Source organism: Podarcis cretensis, assembly GCF_951804945.1.
Source record: "Podarcis cretensis genome assembly, chromosome: 8".
Lineage (NCBI taxonomy): Eukaryota > Metazoa > Chordata > Lepidosauria > Squamata > Lacertidae > Podarcis > Podarcis cretensis.
In genome coordinates, this window is record NC_137177.1 from 10,988,071 (window position 1) to 11,012,839 (window position 24,769).

Consider the following 24,769-nt stretch of genomic DNA (forward strand, 5'->3'; position numbering starts at 1 on the left):
CTGTCTCTGCAACAACACACATTCTTTATTTTTTAATGTACAGTGGTGCCTCGCAAGACGAAAAGAATCCATTCTGCGATTCTCTTCGTCTAGCGGTTTTGTCGTCTTGCGAAGCAAGCCCATTGACGGCTTAGCGGATTAGCGCTATTAGTGGCTTAGCGGCTTTTAGCAGCTTATCGGCTTATCGGCTTAGAAAAAAGGGGGGGGAGGGGAAAAAACCCGCAGGAACTCGCAAGACATTTTCGTCTTGCAAAGCAAGCCCATAGGGAAATTCGTTTTGCGAAGTGCCTCCAAAACAGAAAACCCTTTCGTCTAGCGGGTTTTCCGTCTTGCGAGGCGTTCGTCTTGCGGGGCACCACTGTATTCATTTTAAGGTGTTACAGACAGCTTGATATAGAATAATGTGACAATGATTAGCACATCTCCAAACCCGGCATGGGGATTTCCAAGGTGTGGGGGGGGGGTAGCAGATTCTGTTGGTGTTTGGGGAACCAGGCACCATTTTGAATCAAGATGGTGGACTAACACTTTTGGCGTGACTTCACCTGATTTTTGGGAAGCGGGTCCAAAATCACAAACTGCACTGTCCATTTTAAAAGCACAGGTTTTTTGTTTGTTTCCACAAATCACCAGGCACCCCCACTGGTTATAAATAAAGCAATAAGTAAAATAAAATAATCTTAAGCGGTGAATAAGAGTACCGGGGGGGGGGGGGGACATAACACGTAAATCATAAAACAAAATTTCAAAGTGTAATTAAAATTTCTCCGTTGCATAGACTATCAGTTGCAAACTAAAACAACAGTTCATCTGGAGAAAGCTTGGAGAAAAATAAGGGTTTTCAACGGGTGTATAAAGCACAGAACAGAGGGAAGAAAGGAATTGTGTACATGAACACCTCAGGAGAGACCATTACTTCCTGGAGCAAGTTAACCAGCCTAATTCTTTACATAACAAGTCTCATGCTGCCCCATTTATTTGTAAAATTTCCCAGTTTTACAATTTTTCAGTTAAAAGGACACACCTGAGAGACCCTAGTTGGGGTGTATGTGGTTGGCCTGGTTAAGACCAGAAGGCCTCTGCTTGAGCACAGGTGACAGGCCAGCTCTTAGGACGCGGAGGTTTCGATGGGCCCACAGTGAGGCAAGCCCATCGGAAGCAGGGAGAGGGAAGGGGTTAAGGGAGGCAGAGTCACTTACCATCTGAGAAGGCACCTGGAAGACAAAAGTGGGCACCTTGTACGCCAGGAGGTCTCCCCGCGGCACCCCGCTGTAGCCGCCAGCCACAACCAGCACGTTCCCGTTCATGACCGCGGCCACATGGGAGTAGCGGCCTCGCGCCTGGGCCTGAGTCTTGGCCTCGTGTTCTGAGGGAAGGAGAAAGAGACCAGGTCAAGGGCAGCCTATTGCGGTGTCACAACAAAGCGCAGGAATTGGGGCCCAGGAGAAATAGGGTGCCGTATAAAACTATACATTTTGGAAAAGGGTTTGTCTGTCTATCTGTTCTCCATGGGTTTAGCCACCTCTCAAGATATCATTGACAAACTTGGCGTGAGTGTTCTGAGGTGGGGGCAGCAGTCTTTGTCACCAACTGGTCACCGGGTTACAAGTTGGTGGACCAAAATGTGACTTTGGCATGACCTTGCCTGTTTTTTTGGTGTAAGTTCGTCCATCTCTTGAGATATCATCACCAAACACGGCATGAGAGTTCCTGAGGTGTGGTGGAGGAGGTCTTCATCAATATTTGGGAGCCATTTTGAATCAAGATGACAGACCAAAATTTAACTTTGGCTTGATTTTTGGTGTGACAGATCAAAACTCACACTATCCGTTTAAAAAAAACCAAACCAAACATTATTTTTTTTGTTCCTTTGCAAGAGGAATGAGCAATCTGTGATCTGGTTCAGATGTTGCTGGACTACAACTCCCATCAGTCCCGACCATTGGCAGGGCTGGATGAGGCTGATGGGAGCTGGAGTACTAGGCGAGATATAAGAGGGATACGGGCTCCTGCTTTACAAGCTCTGTGGCAAAAGGATGCTCAGCAAGCTCAGGTGCCCCCTTTCCTTTCAACGCTGCGATGAGAGAAGCTGGACCTGTGGAACTTCTCTCCTCTCCAGAGTACTTGATACAGAAGTGCTCTTTCTATAGGCAAGTTGACCACTGGAGATTCTGTGAGTTCATGGCACCATCAGGACCCTGCAGCAAACTAAGAGGGCGAGTGCAGTTTCCTAGAATCAGACCCTTCCCTCACCGTGGGAGAGTGGAGGCGCCAGATCGTGACTGGAGACCCACTGATGGCAGCCAAGGTGGTAGAAGAAGATTTCGTCCTCGTAACATTTCTCCTCATGGTAGTGGATGTGGACGTTTCCCCCTGGATAGGAAGGGGAAAAGAAGCAAAAATATATATTATAATAAAAACTAGGTTGTGGGACATTGAACGCCAGGAACTAACAGCAGCAGCAGAGAAAACATGTTCCCCTCTTAACTTTCAACTTTCTTGGGCATATGAAATTAACCACAATTTTTAATCCTCAAGAAAGAAGGGCATTTTTGCTGGCCAGGTTTAATTCAAATCCTTCAAACCTCCTATGGGGAAGGTTCTTGGGAATGGTGGAAGGAGAAAGAATTTGCCCATGTGAAGACCATCAGGTGGAAACTCTTACACATATGGTTCTTAAATGTAAACGATATGTTGATCTCCGCCAGCAGTTCCTAGATCAACTCTGCATCCCCAAATGGAAACCAGAGCTAGAGGTCATACATTTTCTATTATTGGGGAATAATCAGGAGCTCACCAAGTTAGTGGCTAAATATCTTTATCTGGTTTTTTGTTGTCGAAACACATTGCAGATGTCTGATCTCCCTGGGGACCTAGAGATGTAATGTTAGACTGCTTTGCCTCTTTCATTTGACAAATGTTTTGTGTCACTGGGAAGGCGGGAATTCTGTACTGATTTGCTGCGGATGTTTGTGTGTGATGCCAATAAAAGGTTTGATGACGATGATGAAAAATACATATATACAATGGTGCAATAAAATGTCCAGCTATTTTCAGTGCCTAAGAACACAAGGAAAGTCTGCTGGATCAGGCCAACGGCCCATCTAGTCCTGTTCTCCAACCAGATGTCTGTGGGAAATGGGGAAACAGGATTCGTGCCCAAGAGCCCGCTCCCCTCCTGTGTTTTCCAACAACTGGCATTCAAAAGCATTGCTGCCTGACTGCGGAGGCAGTACATAGTCATTATGGCTAGTAGCCACTGATAGCAACTGATAGGGGATATGGGGACCGGTGGGTGGGTGGAGGCAATACAGTCGTACCTTGGAAGTCGAATGGAATCCGTTCCGGAAGTCCATTTGACTTCCAAAACGTTCAGAAATCAAAGCGCGGTTTCTGATTGGCTGCAGGAAGCTCATGCAGGCAATCAGAAGCCACGGAAGCCCCGTCGGTCATTCGGCTTCCAAAAATAGTTCACAAACCGCAACACTCATTTCCTGGTTTGTGGCATTCGGGAGCCACAATGTTCAAGAACTAAGCTGTTCGAAACCAAGATACGGCTGTGCTTATTCCCTTTCTTCAACACAGGCTTTTCCCTTACTGAGACAACAGAAATTTTTACAGGAAATGGAAGCTTTGGCAATATTAATTTAACAATACCGTACTAAACTTGGGAACAGGGTCGCCAGTTCTTTTTCCTGGCTCTGCTCCTGCGCCTTTAGCACCAACCTGGATATGCAGCAATTTAGCACATGAAACTTTGCCTAGCATGCAAATAAAACTGCCTGGGCAGCCTTTGCATGCCAAGTTTCTGTGTCTCAGGATGTCGGAGGAAAAGGATCAATGCAAGGAGGGCAGGGGTTTGGGGAATGGTGGAAAACTGGTTTGTATTATCTGCACTAAAAATGATTAGGAACAGAGGAAGATACTGAGTCAGAACATGAATCCATTTAGCTCAATAGTGTCTACACAGACCGGCAGCGGCTCTCAAGGATTTCAGACAGGATTGTCTGCCAGCCGTACCTGGAGATGTTGATAGGGACTGAACCTGAGAACTTCGGCATGTTATGCCACCAAGCTACGGCCCTTCCCCAAATTCCCAAATATTCAGTATTGGAAGAGGAAGGAAAGATTTGACCCCCACCCCAATTCTCACATTCCTCCACACACCCCTACCCTCTGGCTGGAGAGGCCATACTCACCATACACAACCATGTAGTTGCCAATGACTGTGGCAGAGTGAAAGGCCCGCTCTCGAGGTCCCCGGTGCGAGTCCTTCGCGCGCAACGTGCTCCAATAGCGCAGGTCCACGTGGAAGAGGTCGGTGGTGTTCACACGCACGCTGAAGCTGAGGGCAGGAGAGTTTTAGGTAAGCTTTTCTTCCTGCCTTGGTCAGACCACACCTGTGGGGCTACCTTTGAAGGTGATGCAGAAACTACAACTAATCCACAATGCGGCAGCTAGACTGGTGACTGGGACCGGCCGCCGAGACCATATAACAGCAGTTTTGAAAGACCTACACTGGCTCCCAATACGTTTCCGAGCACAATTCAAAGTGTAGATGCTGACTTTTAAAGCCCTAAATGGCCTCAGTCCAGTATACCTGAAGGAGCATCTCCACCCCCATCATTCAGCCCGGACACTAAGGTCCAGCTCCGAGGGCCTTCTGGAGGTTCCCTCACTGCGAGAAGCCAAGTTACAGGGAACCAGGCAGAGGGCCTTCTTGGTAGTGGCACCCACCCTGTGGAACACCCTCCCACCAGATGTCAAAGAAATAAATAACTACCAGACTTTTAGAAGACATCTGAAGGCAGCCCTGTTTAAGGAAGCTTTTAATATTTAATAGGTTATTGTATTTTAATATTCTGTTGGAAGCCGCCCAGAGTGGCTGGGGAAACCCAGCCAGATGGGTGGGGTATAAATAATAAATTATTATAATATTATTATTATGGGATCCATCCTGTGTCCAGTTGTGGGCGCCACAACTGAAGGAGGATAGTGACAAGCAGAAACGTGTGCAGAGGAGGGCAACCAAGGTGATCAAGGGTCTGGAAACAAAGCCTTATGAGGAACGGTTGAGAGAGATGGGTATGTTTAGCCTACAGGTTGAGAGGAGATACAATAGGCACCTTCAAACATCTAACAAGTTGTCACACACAGGATGGAGCAAACTTGGTTTCTCCTGCTCCAGAGGCTAGACCCAAACCAATGGACTGAAGGTACAAGAAAGGAGATTCCGACTAAACATCAAAGGCCTTTTGCTCCAGTTTTCCTTGATGTTCTGAACAACAAAAATATCTACTTCTGCTATATACGTATCTTCCTATATACATAAAATTGTAAGGCTGCAGTCACCCTGCAGTCTGAATGGCCACCAACAGAAAGCTACAACTGTGTATCAGGCAGCCAAGGGAAGCTGTTCAAAGGAGCAGGATGCGGGACGTTTCACAGAGGAGTGTGCAGGGGTGGGTGAGGTGTAAAGGGAGGAGGGTTTGGCCAGTTGTAGGGCAGATAGGTGGGGCTGGTGGGAGGAGTGAGCAGGGGTGGCAGCCCCTGGTATGTATGCCCACAGTACTCCCAGTTTTCTCTTTACCGAGCAGTTGAGGGTCGGTGCCCGCCGTAAACCAGGAGAGTGCGGGAGGCTGCATGGAACACCATGGAGTGGCCTGCGGCTGCAGGAGCCTTGCCCCCCGAGGGCACCACCAACTCCCAGCGCCACATCCTCAGATGGAAGCGGTACATCTGTGAGGAAAAGACATCCACCGAGGTGCGGCCTGCGTAAAGGAAGGGAAACAAGTTAGCAGGGCTAAGAGCGCCTATTTCCAGCTCTGGCTGGTTCACCGGCTACAGCCCCCTTTTGGAAAGAAGTGACTCGGCCACCAAGCTCCACGCTCATGTGACCACCGGGCTGGACTGCTGCAATGTGCGCTGCGTGGGGCTGCCCTTGAAGACATCTCGGAAACATCAACCGCTCCGAAGCGCAGCAGCCAGGTTACTTGACTGGGGTTCCATACAGAATTCACACAGCGACCTGCTCTAAAACAGCTGAACCGATCACCAGTTCGTTTCCAGGCCCAATTCAGGGGGCTCACGTGAGTGGTTAGAGCCCTAAATGACTTAGAACCTGAATATCTGGGCGATCAGCTCCTTTCCTACATACCCTCTCGGGTGTTAAGATTGGCAGAGGGGGCCATCCTGGTAGTTTTGCTGCCCTCAGAAGCTGAGGGGGTAGCAGCCCAGGAGATGGCCATCTCTGAAACAGCCCCTAAACTATGAAAGTCTGTCCCCACAAGCCATAACAGGCACTTCCATTGTACCATTTCTGTCACGTGTTGAAGCTGCACTTATTTACCTCTGGCTTCTGACAACTCAGATAGATACTTTCAGGACCCACCCTGGTCTTCTGGTTTCAGATTATTTCGACAGATTTTAATCCTGTGTTTTTATATCATTGCCACCCACCCGGAAATTTATGGTGACAGGCAGCTAAGGAATCCTATTATTATTAGTAGTAGTAGTTGGTGAGGCAAAGTATTCCAGTACTCTACTTTTCCACATCCCATTCAAGTCGCTGCACTTCAGGTTATTGGAGGCTTTTCGGCAGAGGTTGGACGGCTATGGATGCTTTAGTTGAGATTCTTGCATTGCAGGGGGGTTGGACTACGATTCTGTGATTCTTGTTCTCACCTCCAAATATGTAAAGCCATTCATTCACGATGGCAGAGGCGTGGCCAGCCAGCCCGGGAGGTGGAGGAAACCAGGTGGTGTTGAGGGGCACCAGCTCCTGCCAACGGCCTTCCCAGGGCAGGTACATCCAGACATCGTTTGTAAGAAACCCACTGGCCAGCTCGCCCCCAAAGAGGACCAGGAAGCCCTCCCATGCCACGGCGACGTGGGAGTGGCGGGCCGACTGTAAAAGGGGGAGGACAAAGGAGTTAGACAAGTGGGAGGTATGGGATCAAGGCACAGTGGGGCAGATTTGCCCCCTCCTCAGGGCCATTTCACTCATGACGCAGCTGCATGGAAGGCTCTAGGGGCAGCCTCCTGGCTCTGAGATAATAATAGTAATACTATTATTATTATTATTATTATTAATAATAATAATAATAATAATACATTTTTATTTATATCCCACCCTTCCCGGTTCAGAAAACCAGGCTCAGGCCAGCTAACAACAAATTTAAAACACTTAATTGATGCAACAAAAAAACAGCATAAAATACAGTATAAAACGTGAATAACAATAAATTCAGAATTCAAAAATCAATTTAGGGGGGAAATCCATACAATAAACATTAGATGATTGCCAGGGCTAGCTGGCTAAATTAGTCCTATTTGGGCCAGTGAGGAGACCAGGGGAGAATTAGCTGTGGGATCCCAGAGCGGGTAATCTTCATAAAAAGGGGAGGGGGATGGAAGGAAGGGGAATAAAAGATCAGGCTAAGTTCAAATTGAAAGCCAGGGGGAATAGCTCTGTCTTACAGGCCCTGCGGAAGGAAGTTAAATCCTGCAGGGCCCTGGTCTCATGGGACAGAACATTCCACCAGGTCAGATGTGTGCTGACACACATTAATGATGATGGAGTCACACATTACATTTTTATGAGGATACTATAAACATCTCAGGTTCATGGACCCTAAAGGGCCTTGTTTAGATTTTTTAAATCTATACTTATTTTTAATAGGTTTTTTTTAAAAAACTTCATCTTTTAAAAATAATGATGGCAATTTTAGATATACAGTGGTACCTCCGGTTACGAACTTAATTTGTTCTGGAGGTCCATTCTTAAGCTGAAACCGATCTTAACATGAGGCGTGCTTTCATTAATGGAGCCTCTTGCTGCTGCCGCACCTCTGGTGCACGACTTCCTCTCACATCCTGGGGCAAAAGTCACAACTAGGGGCATCTACTTCCGGTTAAGCAGAGCACATTACCCGAAGTATTCATAAGGGGGATGGTATGTAACACGAGATTCCACTGTACTGTACTTGTTTTTAATTGGTTTATGGGTTTTAGTCATGTTTTAGTTATCATTTCATTTATACACTGCTTGATATTTTTTTCCTGACCAAGTGGTTTATATATTTTCTAAATAAACAGAATTTTAAAGTGCCGCATAAATCGCTGCTGGGCGACAAAGGAAAGAAGACGCTTACCGGAGAGGGGCTGAGCACTCGCCGATGCCAGACGTTGGTGGTGAAGTTATAGAAGACGAGGTCCCCCAGGGCCGTGTTCAGATCCAAACCTGGAGAGGGAAGCAGAAAAGCCATGGGGCTACAGAACAGGAAGGAAGTGCCCCTTGGGACTGCAGGAGGGAAAGGGAGCACCCCAGGACTGTACTATGGTTACAAGATTTTTTTCATTGAATCCGGGGACCCCCCCCCTTTTTTTTTAAGCTGAGTAGCAACAGGGAATCAGTAGTGGGGATGGTGAGGCAAAAGACCCTGGGCCCAAGGACACATGCATATTGTATAAAGGTGCAAAGTCCTTCTTTCGCACCCTGTGAAAGATAAATGCGCAGTTTAAAAAAAAACTGGACAACAGCGTGCCGCGCGCCAGTGACTCCTGAGCCTTCCCTGACTTCCTTCCCCCTTTGTTTTGACAGATCAGGGGGAGGCTTGGGAGTCATGGGTGGGCGGCTGTTGCCCAGGAGGGGCCAGTCTGGTAGTGCAGTTGGCTCTGGCTGGTTTCAGGAGCTGCTCGCTGCCTGCTGCCGTGGCACAGAAAAAATGGTGGGCGCCATGGCAGAGAGCAGCAAGCAGCTCCTGAAGCCAGCCAGAACCAACTGCGTTAACAGCCTGGCTCCAGGCTGCTAAGGCTGCCGCTGCCACGTTTCCTGGGGACAGATTTGCAAATCTGTGGACGTCTGGTAACCCTACTGTAGACCCCAAATGCCCAGAGCGGCTCCCTTCCTTCCACCCCACAGGAGTAGATAACTGGATTAATTTCTGACCTCCGAAGATGTACAGTCCTCTAGTGGAGGGCAAGAAGGCACCAGCCGCTGCCGTGCGGGGCCGGAAACTAGGATCCCGGGCGCTGACGTTGTACCACTTGCCGGCTCCTTGGTTCTCGCTCAGGGCTAAGTCACAGGCCCGGCCCACAAAGCCAGGTTCACACCGGCAATGATCTGAGCCCTGTAGAGAAGCAGTATACCCTGTCAGGATAACAAAATGTAAGGCTCCCTGCAAAGCGCCACTGGCTCGCAGGCAGGGAGGAGAAACTCATCTCAAGGGGGAAAGGTAGCCCTTGTGCCTAGAAGAGTATGCTTGAAAGCAAAACTGAAGGTATCCGAGACACGTCCGAATGAGATTTCCAAGGTTAGAGACATGGAGCAGGCCAAGATCTGGTGCTTGCAAAGAGGGAAGCAAAAACCAGGGGGAAAATGAGGCAAAATAACAAACACTGCAGAATAAGATTACACTAAGTAACAGAGATTAGGCAATGTTGTTAATAATAATAATAATAATAATAATAATATTTATTATTTATACCCCACTCATCTGGCTGGGTTTCCTCAGCCACTCTGGGCGGCTTCCAGCAAAATATTAAAATACAATAAACAATAAAATATTAAAAGCTTCCCTAAACAAGTCTGCCTTCAGATGTCTTCTAAAAGTCAGATAGTTGTTTTTTGACATCTGGTGGGAGGGCGTTCCACAGGGCGGGTGCCACTACCGAGAAGGCCCTCTGCCTGGTTCCCTGTAACTTGGCTTCTCACAGTTAGGGAACCACCAGAAGACCCTTGGAGCTAGACCTCAGTGTCCGGGCTGAACAATGGGGGTGGAGACACCCTTTCAGGTATACAGGATTGAGGCCGTTTAGGGCTTTAAAGGTCAGCATCAACACTTTGAATTGTGCATGGAAACATACTGGGAGCCAATGTAGGTCTTTCAGGACTGGTGTTATGTGGTCTCGGCAGCCGCCCCCAGTCACCAGTCTAGCTGCCGCATTCTGGATTAGTTCTAGTTTCCGGGTCACCTTCAAAGGTAGCCCCACGCAGAGCGCACTGAAGTCCAAGCGGGAGATAACCAGAGCATGCACCACTCTGGCGAGACAGTCCAGAACAGAGAGCTGTGCAGAACTCAGTTGTTCCTGGAACTGAATTTGGATTGTCTCTTCATTTTTTAATTTTGCAAAAAGTGTGCCCCCACTCGAGAAATACAAGATGGAAGTCAGTGGAAGAAGATTGGAAGAAATTTAAAGCTTATTTACAGAAACATTGTAAAATTAAGGAATGTTAGAAGGAGGCTGGAATGAAGTTATGTGGCTTTAGCAGAAATGTTATAAAGGACTAAGTAAAAATAGACTGTTAATTGATGAAAGGAGGGAAGGTAAAGTTACATTATATTAAGATAAATTATAGGATAAAATCTGGGAAAGATGGAAAGGATTTGCTGACATAGCTAACCGAAGTAGAATACAAAAAAGGGAGGTGTGAGGAGGTCAAGGAAACAAGCAAATGAAAGATAAGTTATGGGAAGGTTCGTTGTGTTTTTTAATTGTTTCTATTTTTCTGTTTTCTGTTTTTTATAAAAAAAAATTCTCTATTGTCATGTATTGTCTAGTTTTTGCTTAACTTGGTGTTTTCTCTTTTTTCTTTTTGTAACCTTTAAAACTTTAATAAATATTATTTAAAAAAAAAGAGAAATACAAGATGGAGGCTACAGGTGAAAGGCAGGATAAAGTTGTGTCTAGGGCAAGAAGTTTGGGGTGACCACCCCCCACCACACACACTTGGCTGCTACAAATGCTCTTTATGGGGCAAGCACAGTGAGATCCGGAAAGTCGCAAGTCTTACCTGGCTGCAGCTGCCATGGCTCTGGCAGTAGGTGATGCAGTCAGGCATGGAGCAGCCCTCGCCGCCCCAACCTTGGAAGCATGTGCAGTGCCCGTCATTGTCGCAGATCCCGTGTCCCGAGCAGCCCATCGGGCACAGCGAGACCGTGTAGGTGGCATTGAAGCCCAGGAGGTTGTAGTTGGCGTCACTGAACAGGTGCAGCAGCATCTACCAAGGAGTTAAGAGGGTGGAATGGTGCCAAGATCGCAGCTACATGCCCCACATGTAACACAAGATCACAATTGCACGACTCACGTGTCCCTTAAGAGACCACAGCTACGTGCCCCGTGTGCCCCTCAGAGTCTCCACTCCTCTCCCCAGGATGCAGCAATCTCCAACCTCATCTCAACAAAAACTCATGAATGGCCACCTCCCGAACCCCAGAGCAAAACCTCCAGGCCACGGAGCCCTTCCATGACCATGGGACCAGGCCTATGTCTATTGGTTGCAACTTGAGCCCATCCAACCTCCGGGGTCAGTACCTTGCCAGAGGTGGCCTCGATGGTGGGGGGCAGGGTGCTGCCGCTGAGGCTGGCCAGCAAAGGGCTGCTGGGAGAATCTCCATCGTAGATGAACAGGTAGTCATAGGTGCATTCAGTGTCCATGAACATGAACGTCAAGAGAATGCGGTAGCTGCTGCTGGGAGCTGAACAGGGTGGGAAAGTGGGGTGGGAGGGTTAGAATACCAGGCACAGGACCAAGAATGGGCTTTCATCATTTCCTGACTCATGTAAGGCAGGGGGTACCAACATGGTTCCCATGAGCCCTGGAGGGTCTTCCCCTAGAGCCCACTAAGCTTCTTAGCCCCCTTGGTCCAAGAGGCACTGAGTGGGGTCACCTTTTGTCCTGTGAAAAGTGCACAGAACTGAAGGAGGAAGTTTGAGGAAGGGCGCTCTTTCTCACTTCCTCTTTCACCTCTATGGGAACAAGGTTCTGCGCCGCCAACAGCTGTGTGATAGGCAGGCATTCAAGAAGGGGCCATTCCCATTTCTGCAGCAGGAAAAGTGGGCACTTGCAGGATTTCTGTGCACCATGTAACTGCTGGGAGGCACAGAACCCCACCATCACCCTTCTCAGATCACACGACTGATATATTTGGCAGGACTTCTCAAATGTATCATTAACTGGCTTATTTATATTTAAAGGTAGAAACAAATGGGTGGAGGAAACTTTTTTTTATTATTATCTTTATTTAGTTATTAGATTTATATACCACCCTTCATCGTAAAATCTCACGGAAGTTCACTGAATAAAATGCAAGATAAAAACAAGTAAATACAGTCATACCTCGGATTAAATATGCTTCAGGTTGAGCGTTTTCAGGTTACGCTCCGTGGCGACCCGGAAGTAATGAAACGTGTTACTTCTGGGTTTCGCCGCTCGCGCATGTGCAGACTCTCAAAATGACATCACGCGCATGCGCGGAAGCAGCGAATCGTGACCCGCGCACACGCGGGTTGCGTTCACTTCAGGATGTGAACGGGGCTCCGGAACGGATCCCGTTCGCATCCAGAGGTACCACTGTAAGTAAAACAAAACAGCAAAATAAAAACCCCTTCTTCCCACAGACACATTTAAAAGGCTATAGAATATTAATCAGCGGAAGGCCTAGTTGAAGAGGAATGTTTTTGCCTGGTGCCTAATGGTGTTCAATGAAAGCGCCAGGCAAACCTCCCTGGGGAGAGCATTCCACAAACGGGGAGCCACTGCAGAAAAGTCCCTGTTCTCATGTTGCCACCCTCCAGGCTCTCGTGGAGGAGGCACAAGAAGAAGGGCCTCAGAAGATGATCTCAGGGTCCAGGACTTTGGCTGCTGGTTTTGTTTGTAATTAAAGTCTCTGTTCTATCCTACTTTTTATTTTTAGTTTAGGTTGTTGCAGACAGCCGCCATAGGACTTTCGGATAAAGGAGGTAGATTTATATACTTCCAATAATAAATAAAGAAGCCTCCCCAAATTCCTACCTTCCACTAGCCACTCGCAGTTGCCGTTGACAGAATAGTTGCCCGGCCCGTCCGTCACATAGCCTGACGCACTACGCAGGACCTGGCGCTGCCCCTTACAGTCGCCACCGCTGGCCCAGCGGATCCCACACAGGGCTAAAAGCAGCGTTACCAGCAACCTCAGGCAGCCGTCCAATAAGGAGTCCATGATGGGGTTTGGATCTCCCCACAATTCGGAGGCTGCTCAGCACAGTCCAAAAGGTGAAGGGAATGCCATAATCCAGCCTAAAAGAGCAGAGAAGAACTTCGAAGGTCAGGCAGAGTATACTGTTTATTTTCATTTTCATCATCGCCGTCATCCGCACTGCCCGTTGCAACTTAAAATCACAAAAAATTAGGTGCATCCTAAAAACATGCATCTCGAGTGCCAAAATAATAATAAAAATAAATATAATTGTATTATTTATACCCTGCCCATCTGACTGGGTGTCAGGTGCATCTCTGTGGGGAGTTCCACAACTTAGGGGCTGCTGGAGAAAACACCCTCTCCCGAACTGCCATCCCACCAAAGCTTTTGAGGGCAGTGGAACAGCCAAGATGGCCCAGAGAGATTTTGGGGCAGAAGGAGAAAGGTAAGGAGTTGTTTCGCACAATAGAACAGCCTTTACCAGCCCATTTCTCTCCAGATGTTTTTTGGACTACAACTCCCATCAGCCCCAGCTCCAGCATCTGGAAGGCACCAAGTCAGCGAAAGGTAACTTTTGACAAACTTCCCATTCCCGGAAAGTAGACAGGGCTCAGATCCACAACTTGTTACAAATGCTGAATTCGAGTAATAGGACAGGACAGGATGTAGACAGAATAAAGAAAGATGTGGCGTAAAGGGGACTGTGTCTCCAAACTGCAGTCAGGGCTTTCGAATCCTTTCTCACAAGCAGCTTAAATTTCAGACATTAAAGCAGCCAAGCCAGTGCCCTCCAGATGTTTTGGACAACTCCCACGGAGGGCACTGGCTTGGCGAAGGCTGCCTTACACCAATAACAAACCCACTCCCCATAAAGCAAACTGGGTGTGTACATGCAGTGCTGTTTTTCTGGGGGGATGCAGGGGTACGTAAACCCCTAAACATTTTGTGAATCTTTGTACTTCTGTCCATTTACTGTATTTTCCCCGCTTTGAATTATAAAATGGTGATTTTCTTGCGTCAAAATGACAGTACCCCTAAACATTCTTTTTAAAAAAGCACTGTGTAGGTGTCACATGTGTGTTTGGTATCCTCCCACCCACCCCAAAAAAGGCTTTATGGGAAAAGGAAGAGAAACCCATAAACAGAAGGGAAGAAATTCCCTGGAATTGGTCCCAGCTGGGGAATCAAAACAAGTTTCCTAGGAGAAAACTTAGGTCCAGAGCAGGATTTTTTCTCCTTTTCCCTTTTAAGCATTACTTCTGGAGTTACAGGTCTTTGAAAAGGAGGAGACCCTAAAGGGAGAGGGGAGTCCCTGCTAAGTCTTTGGGGTTGTGAGAATCATACCCTCGAGATGCCCAGAGGGGCTGCAGCATGGAACAGAAATGCGCCTACACTGTGTGTGTATATATAGAAAAGGAGGTTCACGAGGAGAGCCCAGGAGGCGACGTGTGTTTGTGGGAGAGGAGAGGGCTTATTGCTTTTGTTTTGTCCTTCCATTTATTGTGAATTTCGTGGGGGGTTTTTTATCTTGTATTTCTATACTGTCACCCTTCACCAGTAAATCTCAGGGCTGTATACATAATTAATAATAACAATAACAAATGATGAGTGGGGCCAACGTGGGGGCCGGGAAAGGGATAAATCCTGCAAACGGGTGACTTTGCAGCCAGGGGACTCTCTGGAGGAGGAAGGTGAGGGTCAAGGGGGGGGTCTATCGGGTGAGGTCTATTAGGGGGGCCTACGAAGGGGGGACCATACGGAGGCGTGCAATGAGGGGGGGAATGCGGGAAAAGAGAAGACCCACCTCCCCCCCCCCGCGAAGACCCACCTGCCGCCGACTCCGCTACCCCCGCGGCCCATAGAGAGGCGCAGCCCGGGACCGATGAGGCGCAGCGAGACGACGGGGCCAGAGCGGCCCGCGGGAGGAGCGCGGCGCATAGAGAATGGGGGAGAGGGATAGAGGGGAACCGGAACACGGACGTTCCCTGATTTCTATGGAAAGGCAACGGGCGATTGAAGAACCATAGAGGCCGCAGGGGAAGCGAGAGGCTAGAGCGGCGAGTTCTAGGCCGGTGTGAGTGTGTGGAGGCCGCCGAGGACCGTTGTCATGGCAACTGGAGGGGCCGGAGGCGGGATGTTTATTTATTACCATGAAATGTAATACACCCGCTCATTTGATTATGTGTAGTGATTAATCATTGTTATTTTCATAATAGTTGTTTTTAATAATGAAAACAAAAGCCCGTTTACAATGAGAATAGCGAGTTGGGATTGCTGCTGTTGTTAGATTCAGGCAGTCATAGAATCATAGAGTTGGAAGAGACCACAAGGGCCATCGAGTCCAGCCCCCGAGAGCAGCACCACCGAACATGTGCAGAGTGCCGTTCTCCTGAATTTGGGTGGGGGGGGGTGAATTTTGTAGGTTTTTCACCCGCACCCGCAAAGGCTTGTGAAGCTCATTATTTAGTGCGTGGACAGCGTAGGCGCAAGGTATGGCCAGACTTGGCCCTGCAGCTGTTTTGGGACTACAATTCCCATCATCCTGACCACTGGTCTTGTTAGCTAGGGATGATGGGAGTTGTAGTCCCCAAACAGCTGCAGGGCCAAGTTTGGCCATGCCTTAGGGGGAAGGTTGCCTGTGCGTGTCCCAAGGGGGATCAGAGGCCTCGCGGACAGTGGCAGACGCACAGACGCCGCCACAGACTTCTGCGAAGGCGGCAAGGAGGCTCCACCTGACGCCTGCGTGGAAGGGATGGAGCAGCACACACGCACACACCCTACCAAACGACTGTTGGGCAGGGGGACACAATATTTGCTAATCCTTCCATTGGAAGGAGCTTACCAAGAATGCTTCTCTCTCCCCAGAGATTGTGCATCCCGCACTACCAATGCAAAGATGAACATGTGCAAAATTATTTTTTTGTGATCCATGTTCACTTCCAGATTGAATGCCCAACTGAGCTTGTGTGTGTGTGTGTGTGCGGTGCTAAACCATGAGAAGGGAACCTTTGGCCCTCTGGATGTTGCTGAGCTACAACTCCCAACAGCCCCAGCAAGCATGGCCAATAGCCAGAGATGGTTGGGAGTTGTAGTTCAGCAACACACTCTTGCGCTAGACCGTTGATCCACAAATGTATTGTTAGTTATTGGTCACTGTATTGCTATTTATTAATCGCTGAATGAAATAGACTGATATTAACAGGCTTGTGGGTTGTTATGCTTCTGAATGCCCTCCAGGAATTCAAGAATCTGGGGATACTTATTTTTGGAAATAGAGGAAACAACAACCCTTTATTTCGAACAGGTGTCTCCACCCACCACAAGAAAAACTGTATGGTTGATTAATGCAATGGACAAGCTGATGGGCTTGGCACATATATGGAACAGAGTAACTCTGAAAGGTAAAAAGGCGAGAATCCATTGTCCAGTATTGGAACATCTGTTGCAGAATGCCTTCTCCTAGGAATGTCTGTTTTCTCTATATACTAATAATATTTTTAAAACATGTTTCCATTCACCATCCTTTGTCTACGGTGGTGGGTGGGTGACTCTGGAATTTACTGCTAGTTGTGTGCAGTGCACTCATTACAAATGTAGTACTCTTCAGACGTTGGCTACCACAACATTAAAACTATTCCTCTGCTATCCAAGTCAATATAAACTGCAGGGATTTAGCAACCAAACTCTCTGCTACTCAACCCTCCCAATGCCTTTCACCCCCATCCCACCCAACCATGAAAGAACACACAAATCTGACTTACACCAAGTCAGAAGACTGGTCAGCCTGTCACAGAATTGTTACTGGAAGAAACCTTTCAAATATCCAGATAGTAGTTGAGCCATTTCCAGCTCAACTACTCAAGATCTTTCTAGGTGAAGATGTGGGAAATTGAACCTAGGACCTGACCTTCTACAAGCAAAACATGAGCTGTACCACTAAGAGGACCATTCCTTACCTTGATGCAATCACTGCAGAGCTCCCTGCAACATTCAACCCACAAGCACAGTGCTTGACAAAAGTTGCGAGAATCCAAGTGTGGATAACGAATCGAACAGATGCAATAAAAAGCAGCTCAACTTGAGAAGGGGAGCTATTTGTGCCCAAGTCTCAACAGATACATTTCTATTTATTGCTGCAAACCAGCTCCCAGGGGATTTCCCCCCCACAACAGATTTGCCGATAGCAGTGGTAACTGCCTCCTGTTCAAGATGCTGTTCAGTTGCAAGCAGTGCAGAACTACGGGTCTTGTTGAAGTTTGAAGGAGTTTGTTCTAGACCTGGATGCTTCAATGCATTTTCAACAAGAATGACGGAAACTATGTGTGCTACCTGCAGGAATCTGGCTTCTTCTGCATATTCCACACCCAAGAGGAGGCACTCACAATAACTGGGACAATTGCAGTCACACTTGAGATTGTGAGGAGTCCCAGAGCTTACAGGGTTAATAGCTCAAGGGAAACGACATCCAGTCCCGTCCCCCCCCTGTTTCACTTATGAATGTGAACTTACTTTTACTTTCCATTTTGGCTGCAAAGGCAACATGTTGTTGCTCTCTCATGGCTGATTTATTGTTTAAAGCTTTGTAGAATAGAGTTTTACTGCAGTGCTGATAAATCCTTACACACAGGCACACGACTGCTGAAGAAATTCCGCTGTAGCTGGGCGAAGCGGAATGACACAGCACCGTGCAGAGAAAGAGTTGGGCGCCATTGCATTTTCTGAAGAAGATGGGTCCGACAGTCAAAACAGACAAGTCAGTTCCTGTTTCACTCAACAGAGATCCGCGCCATTGTGACTCACCAAGATGAATGAAGGGCACCAGTCACACACAGTGGCTGCCACCCAAGTGATTGACACCCCACTCCCTGTGTTTTGTCGGCCTGGAAAGTCACTCCAAAGAGGAGGAGGTTTCACAGACAAGTGCTTCTGGTAGAACCATCACTAGTCGTTGGCTGGATGTGTTCCGCTTGGTGGGTCTCTTAACTCCCCCCCTCCCCAGTCTGTGTTAGATTTTGCTCATAATGAAGTGGAAGGATGAAGCTTACACCATGGAGATTAGATGGTGGTTGAGCCACTTTGGGATGGCAATGTTTGCCCAGCCACAAATACAGGGTGTGGAGGAACCTTCATACAATCACGGACTTGTTGGAACCAAGGGCAGAGAAAAAGAAGCAAACGTGGAACTGGTCATCAGTGGAAGGTTACTGTGGAAGGACGTGTGGTTCCAGAATTGGCTTCCACAGTCACTTACGGACTCATTGTTAAATCCGTGTTTATGGAAGACAATCTTACTCGGCTACGAGTGATCGCCAAAGAAAGAAAGAGAAAGATTGTTGTGTTGAATTTTGAGGGAACCCTGAAGAAAAGAGTTAAATATATCCTATCCCTGCCCCTCACTAGGCATAGCTATGGATTATATACAGTTGCCAGCCGACCAGGAAAAAAATAGTTTGGCTGCTCATGCACCTTTAAAAGCAGCTTGATCTGCAGAAGCCTTTCACAGCATGGGGATAAGCAGAATCTGTTCCTGTTGAAGGATCAGCTACAAGGGATATGTTGTGAATGTGCTCTATCTTTAAAGCACCTTCGAAGCACCTTCTTTCCCTCAACAAATTTTGGGCACTGTAGTTTACTTCTCAAGGAGTTACAGTCTTTAGCAATCCTTAACAGACTACAGTGCCCATGATACTTCAAGGGGGAAAAGGTACAGTTTAAAGGTACAGTTTAAAGGTACAGGGGTTAAAGGTACAGTTTGTGTCCACAACCTAGTTCCAAAGTTAGCAGCCCCACGATGAAAAAAGTGCTGTAGATGCAGTCTAAACAGCACATCTAAGCCACAAATTCCAGCCTACTTTAAACCAACATGAACTGTATTCCCTAGTCCTTTCAAAGAGCTCGAGTTCCCAGGGTTCCTTCTTCAGAAGCCGTGTCACTTCAGAAAAACATGTTTGGGACTGGCAGTACTGCAGATGTGCCCTGAGAGAGCAAAGAGTTTAATGTGACCAATCAGCCTTTTTGTATACACGGCAATGATTAAAGTTTTCCATGCCCAGTTTCCTCTTCCTCCTTTCATGGCCACCTGTTTCCCCAAAAGAGCCACATGCCTTCACAGTGAGATAAAAACACAAGAATCCTCTTTATTTTGGCAAAAAAAGCCCACTCTGGTGGATTTCAGAAATTCACCGTCATCAGGGAGCAGAACCCACAGCACCGTCACGGGGAAGGGGAGGAGGGCAAACGCCACCACCCGGGGGCGGGGTGTCAAGGAAACGGGAAATAGGGGATGCCTGCTACCACTGTACAGTAGCAGGAAAAGGGTAGCGTCGGAAGGGAGCAATAATACAGGAGAACATTGTTACAAGGCCAGCCTGAGCCGGGATGTCTGCAGTCCCTCCCATCTGCATCCAGGCAGGAGAGTCGTTCAACCACAATGGCAGCTGTGAGAAGGCTATGGTGACCTCCCTTTGGGGTCAGACTGTCTACAGGGAAGAAGGCAGCCAAAGATTGGCCTGTCACTCTGACAGAAATAGGGGTGGAAGAAAATCACGCGCTGGTCAAGTTAATCCAGTTCCTGGCTTCCCCCAGTGGCAGGCAGCGTACAACCATAGCTTGGGGACAGGGATGTATCGTACAGATAGATGTCTTTTAGGCAATTAATTAGGCGAGGAGGGGAGTCACGCCCTCTGTCGTACCGAGGTGGGGGGCAGGAAGATGGGGGGAGTGGGGGGAACCCCAATTCTACCCCATGCCAAGCATCCAGTGTCCCTGTACTCTCACTAAACTCTGGCATTCCAGGGAGACAACAGGATAAAATAGCCCTCTGATATGGTAGGACACAAATTGGAATAGAAGATGGCAGAAGATGGAGCGAGGAGGAGGGGGCCCAGAGGAGAAACCGGGGTTGGGGGTTGAGGCAGCCCCCCCCCCCCCCGAAAAATGTTGAGAAAGGAAGCGTAGGAAGCCACAAAGGATCAGGACAGTCTAGGAGAAGCCTAGACGGGCCGGGCACCCGTCGTGTGCATGCTAAAATACTCGGTGTAGCCATTGTGCTGGTGGAGTTGGGGCGCATGGAGCTGATAGGGGGGCGGCTGGCTCTCGCCCCCCAGGGACGGTTTCAACAGCACAGGGGCACCGCTGAGCTCCGAGGTGGTGACCACGCAGCTGGGGGTCAGGTTACGGTCGACGGATGACGTCTCCTCCACCTGTTTGCGGGGCTGGATGGGAAAAGGCAGAAGGAGAGCCATGTGAGAGCGGACAGGGGTGGACAACCGAAATAAAGGACCCCGAACAAACCAGAAGCAACTGAATCACAAGGGCAAGGAGGGATTCAGGGTTTACAAGACTTAGCGCAGGCACATGCAAAGGGACTGGCAAGCAAGTCAATTCTGATTTCTCTGCTTTCTCATCTGAAGTTCAGCTCTCATCATTTCTACATCAGTTTGCCTATTTATATATAAAAATTAAAAAGTACTCCTGAAAATTCATCCGCATATTAGTTTGAATTTCTTCCAATATACGTATTTTTGGCAAAGCAATTTCCCCTAATATAATGTCTTCTTGTATTTCCCTTCCACACTACATTTTCAGACACACTACTTGGCTGGAGAACAGCACTGCAGAATTAGCAGACGTGTGGATTTCGAAGCATGGCTGCCTTTATGTTTGTGTATTGTGGCCTGAGAGTGAGAATTCGATAAATTCGCCTTTACGTGCAAAAAGAATCCGATTCCTCTCCCTTCCTTAACTGTACAGCAACTCAGAAATGCACCCAAGCCACATAAAGCAGCCCACGGTGAGATTTAGAAGCCTCCTGTTTTTTCGCCACTTCTCTAGTACAGCAAATAAAATGGGAGGAAAGAATCAGGATGGGCAAGTTCTTGGCCAGCCACAATGCACAGCACTCAGCATGGCGGTTCATGAGTAGCACAGACCAAGCCTAGTGCAAGAGGAAGGGAGTAAACCTGATCTGCCTGGTTGGTTTACACCCACAAATCTGTCAGCTGGAAGCCTTTGTAAACCATGTGCATGGAGGAAGTCCGGAGGCCGGGTAGTTTAAGGCTGTGAAGTAGGGTGGGCAGGATTTTAGGACCATCATCTGATGGGAAATTTGGGTGCTGTAACTGGGGGCAAAGCTTGGGATTTTCTGTGCAGTAAGACAGGCTTCTTTGCTGGGCAGGGGCCTGTAGAGGAGAAAACAGCAGGAGAACTTTCCTGGAGCCCCTCACCAGATGGGTGGTTGTGGGGATTCAAAGAGGAAAGGGAAATCCATGCACTTTCTCTGAGCTCCTTAAAGGGGAAAAAAAAACAGTGTGGGATATAAGAGCAATGTGCAGAGCCCAGGAAAGCAGAGCCTGCACCTCCCCAAAGAGTGGGGGATTTCTACAGAGATTGAGTGACCTCTGCCTCCAGAATCCAGCTGCCATCCAGAGGAGAGATGCACCCTCTTCCAGAGATTCCGTGGAGGACATTAGCAGAAGTGCTGGAAGGGAAAACCGGGGAGACCAAGGGAAGGTTAGGAAGCAGGGAACCTCCTGAGCACTCACATTGCTTGAGCTGCTCCCGGTACTCTGTGGGATGGAAAAGAGTTCCGTGAAGTTGGGCACCGAGTCGCTGATGAACGTCACGTTGCCGTAGACATGGTGCGGGAACTTGGCCCCGGACGCCACCTCCTCCACAATCCCAATCTGCGATGTCCGCACGTGGTACGGGAAGTTCTTATTGGCTGCCGAGGGCCGGGTCATGATCTGAGGAAGCAACGAGAGTGGAGGACCAAGGCCTGGATGGACCCGCAAGCTCAGCTGCCTGCATTTCCTCTAGGCCCTTAATGTCCAACCAGTAGATTGTAATCTACTGGTAGATCCCCAGCTGATCCTGGTAGATCGTGGGACCCTTATCTATCGTGGGATTAAATAAGGTTTACTGAAGAACTCTGGGCAATCCACCCACCTCATGCACGCTCCTTCTCCCTCCAATGACAATGGATAGATCACTTCCAGTTTTTTTATACTGGGAGTAGATCACAGTCTCTTAGGAGTTGGACACACCTGTTCTAGGCAAAACACATCTGCTTCCTCTCTTAATTTCTCTAGCATTGCTCCCTTTTAAAAAGAGAGAGAGAGAAGCGAGCTTCTAGTTCTCACACTTGTAGATACATTATGAGTAGATGAGAGGTAGAGTTCAGCAGGGATACTCATCTCCATTTCCACCCACACTTAATGTAGGAAGACACCTCCCAAAAACTGGTCCATGAAAGAGGCTCCATCAAGAATTGACCCCTAAATGGAAGCATTCTATAACAGAAGGCAGAATTGACTGCTGATGGTATCAGAGCAGGGATAGGGAACCTTTGGGCACTCTCCAGAGGTTGTTAGACTCCAGCTCCCATCATCCCTGGCGGTTGGCCATATTGGCTGGGAGTGATGGGAGTTGTAGTCCAAAAGGTACCGAGGGCACCAACCTGACAAAGGCTGTACTAGTAGATATCATGAGTGCATGTTATGCAAGGGAGTTACAACTGGTTTCTGAACCTAAAACAATCACAAAAAAACAGAACCCATCAATGCACGCCAAGAGGCCTGCAGGTATGATCTTTCCTTGCACCCAACCCTGGAGAAAAATGTATGAGGGGTGGGTCCCTGTATTTTTCCATCTGCAGGCAGCAAATCAGCTTGCAGGGGGTGGCTTCAATTGAAAAAAAGGGCTCACAGAACAGGATCAGATTCAAAGGTCATCTCTATCTTCCCCTCACCCCCAGATTGCATTTCAGTATATCAAAGTAAGAAGTCAGGAGACCGGTCAATGGTGTCTTAATGCGTCGTTTGGCCCCAAGAGTTTAGCGACTGCCAGGATAATGGGGGAATCCTCTAGGCTGCTGGCAGTTTCTTACCAGAAATACGGCATGGGCATAAAGGTGGATGCCCAACTGGATCCCATTGACTATCTTCTCCCGTGCCCACTTGGGGATGCCAAAGTTGGCAATAAGCGCAGTGACTGGGACAGCAAAGAACCTGCAAGAGACAAAGAGGGCTGCTCAGGACGTGCTCCCCACACATTTTCTCCCCACTGCCTCCAACAATACTCTGTTTAACTGTAGCTTCTGCAGAACTTTCCTTACTCCTTGGAAAAGCGGCTTCTGTTGTGCCAGACATTTGCATTGTGCCCAGCATACCCCCTTGTCTTCCTTCTTCAAATCTCACCTATGCAGCATGGCCGGCCCACTCATTGGACGAGGGGCAAACATCTGTCCTGACTTTGGCCAGCTGAGAGTGAGGGAACATTCGGGGTGATCAGTTACATTCCCTTAGACCGGGGTGGGGAACTTCAAACCCAGGGGTTGAATCTGGCCCTCAAGGCCTCTTTATGCGGCCCTCTGAACTCTTCCCTGGCCACACCCCTCACTGTCCCTTCCCTGAGTGTCTTTGCCTGGCTAGAATGTTCCCATGAACTCCAATAATGCCTCTTGTTTGTCTGGGCACAAGATAAGAGATGGGTGTTGTGAATGTATTTAGCAACCAGCCAAATGTAGAAATGTAAAATTTCCATCCATTGCTCCTCCCACTTTTGCCTCTGACCCCAACCACCAATAGCAGGTGGCCCCTGGAACGCTGTCCAAAAGGGGAAGTGGCCCTCGGGTTGAAAAGGAGGTCCAGCCCCCCCCCCAAGTTAGATTCTTTCCTCCTTAACATCCTCTACATCCACTCACCAGAGGGTGTAAGCGGCGAAAAATGGCACATAGAAGGGCTGTTTTTCCGGGAACTGCTTGAGAGTGATCAGAATGGCGTAGCAGAACCAGATGTAAGCCACAAACTGCAAGGCGATCAGGCCGTATCCAGCCGGCGACTCGTAAGTGTACAGCACCTGTGCTTGATCAAAGAACTGGGGCCGAAAAGGAAGGAAGCGGTTGAGAGATGCGATTGCTAGAGTTGCACAAGCCGCAACAAAATTCACAGCTGGGGACATGAACCACACGCCTCTAAGCAGTGGTGTAGCGTGGGTTGTCAGCACCCGGGGCAAGGCAAGTAATTTGCGCCCCCTAACCCGTGGATTTGCGCCCCCTAACCCTAACCCCCAGATGTTGCGCCCGGTGCGGCCGGACCCCCCTGCACCCCCCACGCTACGCCACTGCCTCTAAGCACACGGAGGCTTGCAACGCACTCTTCTCTAGGCCTGGGCAAGATATCAATACATCATCCAAAACCGGTTTGAAGTCCGTATTGTGATATCGTTTTCGTAATTTTTGACCTGCCAATATAGTGATATAGTCATACCTCATGTTACGTTTGCTTCATGTTACGTTTTTTCAGGTTGCGTCCCGCGGCGACCCAGAAGTACCGGAAAGGGTTACTTCCGGGTTTCGCTGCATGTGCAATAGCGCTAAATCGCGCTTTGCGGATGCGCACAAGTGCCAAATCACACCACGCACCTGCGCAGATACGGCGCTTCAGGTTGCGGGCTTTTCATGTTGCGAATGGGCCTCTGGAATGGATCCGGTTCTCAACCAGAGGTTCCACTGTATTGCTAATCTCTCTCTCTCTCTCTCTCTCTGTGTGTGTGTGTGTGTCCACAATGCAAAAATCATGATGCAGGAAAAACCATGAAGCCAGCCAATGCCTCTAACGTAGCTCCACCCTTATTTCAGACATTGTCATATATCGGTATATCATGATGTTTAGCGGAGGATAGATTTTGATGTTGAAAACCAGATATCGCTGAGCCCTACTCTTCTCGTCATTCTCATCACACCTGCGACCTATTTTGGGAAGGTGTTTGGATGTGGACACCTCTGACGATATCGTAACAGGAGGGAT

The 24,769-nt window shown here is 48.4% G+C and overlaps 2 protein-coding genes across 3 annotated transcripts in view; both read right to left on the minus strand.

Annotated features, from left to right (window-relative positions):
* MEGF8 (multiple EGF like domains 8) overlaps positions 1 to 14,888 on the minus strand; it is a 65,552-nt gene extending 50,664 nt beyond the window's left edge. For both annotated transcript variants that reach the window (XM_079985254.1, XM_079985253.1), the window contains exons 1-11: positions 14,791 to 14,888; positions 12,797 to 13,060; positions 11,317 to 11,480; positions 10,796 to 11,002; positions 8,951 to 9,131; positions 8,154 to 8,242; positions 6,685 to 6,907; positions 5,591 to 5,771; positions 4,200 to 4,345; positions 2,254 to 2,373; positions 1,200 to 1,366 (exon numbers count right to left, since the gene is read on the minus strand). In XM_079985254.1, coding sequence (XP_079841380.1) covers positions 1,200 to 1,366; positions 2,254 to 2,373; positions 4,200 to 4,345; positions 5,591 to 5,771; positions 6,685 to 6,907; positions 8,154 to 8,242; positions 8,951 to 9,131; positions 10,796 to 11,002; positions 11,317 to 11,480; positions 12,797 to 12,983 — 1,665 coding nt within the window. In that variant the 5' untranslated portion in view covers positions 12,984 to 13,060; positions 14,791 to 14,888. The remainder of the gene's footprint in view (positions 1 to 1,199; positions 1,367 to 2,253; positions 2,374 to 4,199; positions 4,346 to 5,590; positions 5,772 to 6,684; positions 6,908 to 8,153; positions 8,243 to 8,950; positions 9,132 to 10,795; positions 11,003 to 11,316; positions 11,481 to 12,796; positions 13,061 to 14,790) is intronic.
* Positions 14,889 to 19,079: 4,191 nt separating this feature from the next.
* The window catches only part of TMEM145 (transmembrane protein 145), a 33,660-nt gene continuing 27,970 nt past the window's right edge, over positions 19,080 to 24,769 (minus strand). Inside the window, exons 12-15 of the mRNA XM_079985546.1 lie at positions 23,665 to 23,837; positions 22,849 to 22,969; positions 21,506 to 21,706; positions 19,080 to 20,176 (exon numbers count right to left, since the gene is read on the minus strand). Coding sequence (XP_079841672.1) covers positions 19,955 to 20,176; positions 21,506 to 21,706; positions 22,849 to 22,969; positions 23,665 to 23,837 — 717 coding nt within the window. The 3' untranslated portion in view covers positions 19,080 to 19,954. The remainder of the gene's footprint in view (positions 20,177 to 21,505; positions 21,707 to 22,848; positions 22,970 to 23,664; positions 23,838 to 24,769) is intronic.